At 47.1% G+C, this 3,704-nt stretch overlaps 1 protein-coding gene across 2 annotated transcripts in view; it reads left to right on the top strand.

Moving 5' to 3' along the window:
- Positions 1-3,704, top strand: part of UMOD (uromodulin) — a 19,066-nt gene that overhangs the window by 13,209 nt on the left and 2,153 nt on the right. The window contains exons 8-9 of one of the 2 annotated variants that reach the window (XM_010837133.1): positions 2,123-2,285; positions 2,873-2,954. In XM_010837133.1, the coding sequence (XP_010835435.1) occupies positions 2,123-2,285; positions 2,873-2,954 (245 nt within the window). Of the gene's footprint in view, positions 1-2,122; positions 2,351-2,872; positions 2,955-3,704 lie in introns of both variants that reach the window. The other variant, XM_010837134.1, reaches the window with a different exon arrangement.

Below are 3,704 nucleotides of genomic sequence, written 5' to 3'. Positions count from 1 at the left end.
ATCTGCCTGGTCACGTCAATTGGGTGCTCATCTGGTGTTCACACTTCCGTTATTTGCTAATCTCCCTTTACAACAAAAAGAAAGGAGAGCAGAAGTCTTTTGGGGGTCTTTTACAATCAACAGTGTTGAAGTAAAATGCAACAGTAGTGTCTGACTGTGTTTGTATGGTCGTGTTTTATATATGGCAAGCAATGTGCTATGTTCTCAGTTGTTCAATTCTTTGTGACCCCACAGACTGTAGCCTGCCAGGTTCCTCTGTCCATGTAAGTCTGCAGGCAAGAGTACTGAAGTGGGTTGCCATTTCCTACTCCAGGGGATCTCCCTAACCTCAGGATGGAACCCTCATCTCTTGCATCTCCTGTATTGGCAGGTGGAGATTCTTTATTTTGCCACCTGGGAAGCCCTTGGTTTGCTATTTGTGGTCATGATCTTTTTTAAAAAAAAGTTTGTAGATTTAAATAAAAATAGTAATAATAATAATAAAATAATGTAAAATAATAGTACAGGTGTTGGCAAACAGGAAAACATTCAGGGAGGTGGTTTCTGTATTAGGCAAAAAAGAACTGAAATTTGAAAAATATTGACATGACCTTGACTGGGACATCATGGAGACTTGGGCTCATAGCATGGGTTTGCTGTTTCTTAGTTCAAGAAACAGCAAACAGTTCTTAGTTCAGCTCATCTGTCTGGATATTCATGTTCTCATATGTGAAACAGGCATGAAGAAAATCTACTGTGCAGGGATTTTTAAGCTTGTGTGTGTGTGTATATATATATATATTTATCTGAGTATAAAGGTAGAGCATGTATATTGTGAAAAGCTTAAAAAGTCTTGAAAACGAAGCATGAAGAAATGCTGGCTGTGGCCTGTGTTTCTGCCATGGCATGAGTGGGAGCTGGGCTGAGGACTGCCAGTCTGTGAGTTGTTCAGAATATCACAGGGGTGTAAGGCGGAGATGAGTTGAGGAGGTGCTTAAGCGCTGGGGGAGACACGTAGGCGCCTTACTTGGGTTGACTGCCTGGGGCTGCCAAGGGCAGTGCTGGCTGCCTCTTCCTCTGCTTTTTGTAAGGTGGGTCTCCTTAACCACAGGGCTTTTCTTTTGTCAAGTAGAGTCAGATTTGAATTGTGGGGGACACAGAACAAAATGAACACCATTCCGAGAAGTTTCTTTCTTGGTCCTCCAATGCAGTCAGCCTTCAGCCCCTTTTCTAAGTCCATTTTGAGCGGATAGTGTCAAAAAGCAGACGGGGTGCCCGATTTGCCTGCTCAGAGTGCCTGTGTACCCTGATCCAGCCCAGCACTCACGTGAGTCTCTGGATGTGCAGTTTTGAGTTTCTGCGTGTTTGGGTGCGCTGGGTAATAATGTGTGCTGATGAGCACACATACATACCCCAACTTGGCCAGCAGCCTTCAGTGCTCAGATGTTTCCAATGTTAGAATTAACACCAGGCACTAGTAGATAGCCAATAAATGCTAGGTAATGACTCCTGCCTGGAAAATCCCACGGACAGAGGAGCCTGGCAGGTTGCGGTCCATGGGGTCGCTAAGAGTCGGACATGACTGAGCGACTTCACTTTCACTTTTCACTTCCATGCCTTGGAGAAGGAAATGGCAACCCACTCCAGTACTCTTTCGGGGAGAATCCCAGGGTTGGCGGAGCCTGGTGGGCTGCTGTCTATGGGATTGCACAGAGTCGGATATGACTGAAGCGACTTAGCAGCAGCAGCAGCAGCAATGACTCCTGAATGCCATTTCCTGAGAAATCAAAAAGTGCTTACTTAAGGATACACTTACTTAAGTGCTTACTTACTATCCTTAAGTAACTGTCCTTAAGCTCTGAACTGATTACATTTGTATTTTAGAGTCACATACATGTAGCACCTATTGTACGCCATATACTGTTTACTTTGTAATTTTAACTCATTTAATTATCGCAACTGTCTGACGATGTAAGCTAAGATTATTATTCCTGGCACATAGGTAGGGCAACGGGCTCAGAGAGATTGAGTAAATTGCCCATAGTCACACAGCTAATAAGTGATAGAGTGAGATCTGAACCCAGGAAGTCTGGCCCCAGAGTGTTTGCATAACCAACCATGTTATGTGATGTCCCCTTCCCAGATGTCCACGTGCTGCGGACTCAACCATCCAAGTGGAGGAGAATGGGGAGTCCCCTCAGGGCCGGTTTTCTGTCCAGATGTTCCGTTTTGCTGGAAACTACGACCTGGTGTACCTGCATTGTGAAGTGTATCTCTGTGACACCGTGAATGAAAAGTGCAGACCTGTGAGTCAGTCTGCTTGCCACACCCTCACACCCAACTCCCGTAACCCAAGACACTTGGCCACAAGGTGAAAAGAAAACAAAACGTCTCTGCCATATTTCCATTTTAGTACGGGGCTAGTCAGAGCTACAAGACGAGGCTGCCATGGCCAGACAGGAGACTAGGCTGTGCGGAAGCTGGGTGAGATCAGGGCACTGCAGTAGGCTGGTGAACCTCTCATTTATCTGCAAGCTTGTGTTCTAATAGCAGAAACTGACATTTTTAAGCACTGTGTGCAATTTGCACGTGTTAACTTTTTGATACTTCACAGCAACTCTATAAGGGAGGTATTTTATTAGCCCCTTTTTCCATATGGGGAGAGAGGCTTAGAAAATGTAAGTGACTTGCCTAAGATCATACACCTAACAAACGGCAGAGCTGGGACATGAACGCATGTATACAGATCTCCTAACAACCCCTGCCTCTACCATCCTCAAGTCCCAGCCTGAGGCAAGAGGTTGCTCTTATGAAGGGTGCACCCAGCTCCCCATGGCAGGGCCTCATTCAGTCTCTCTTGTGGAAAGGTTTCTTTGTCACCGTCTCCCTGCAGACCTGCCCTGAGACCAGATTCCGCAGTGGGAGCATCATAGACCAAACCCGTGTCCTGAACTTGGGTCCCATCACACGGAAGGGTAAGAAGGCCACTCCCCTCTCCATGTTCCTGGTGAGAAATGTTCTCTGGAGATGAGGTGAGGTGAGAGAACCTGGCACTTGGGATCTTCCTGGGGTCCGAAGAGCTGGAGCAAGTAAATCCTGTGAGACGAGGTAGACTATAAGCTGCCTTCCTCCTGCAGGTTCTCATTCATTGCACGGCTGTCTTCTCATGCCTGCCTTGTGGCAGGCCTTGTGTTAGTGGCTGGGGGTTCAGGATGAGCAGCAATGGGTACAAGCCTGGCTCGTGTGCCACTTATGGACTGGTAGAGGAGACATCATTTAAATAATCATGTGTCTCTGGAGTTGTGATAAGTGCAGGCATGAACATGGATCAGGAACTCTGAGCTCTTGCCACAGGGGAAGCAGACCTAGTCTAGAGGATTAGGGAAGAAAGGAAGTAAGTTTTGGAAACTGAGAAAGGATTAAGTAACTGGGGTCAGGAGAAATGGAAAAGAGGGAGGAATCCCAAGGAGAGAGTAGAGAATGAGCAAAAGGCCTCTGCAGGAGGGAACCCAGGGTGCTAGAGGAACTGGCCAGGCAGGCTGAAAGGAGGAGGGGAGGTTGGTGTGGGTGAGCTGATGGAGGTGCGGGACCAGACCACATGAGGCCTTATCAGTTCAGTTCAGTTGCTCAGTCATGTCTGACTCTTTGCAACCCCATGAACCGCAGCACGCCAGGCCTCCCTGTCCATCACCAATTCCCGGAGTTTACCCAAACTCATGTCCATT

This window comes from Bison bison, unplaced genomic scaffold (assembly GCF_000754665.1).
Source record: "Bison bison bison isolate TAMUID 2011002044 unplaced genomic scaffold, Bison_UMD1.0 scf7180017864072, whole genome shotgun sequence".
Taxonomy (NCBI): domain Eukaryota; kingdom Metazoa; phylum Chordata; class Mammalia; order Artiodactyla; family Bovidae; genus Bison; species Bison bison.
This window is presented reverse-complemented; position numbering and strand designations above follow the sequence as displayed.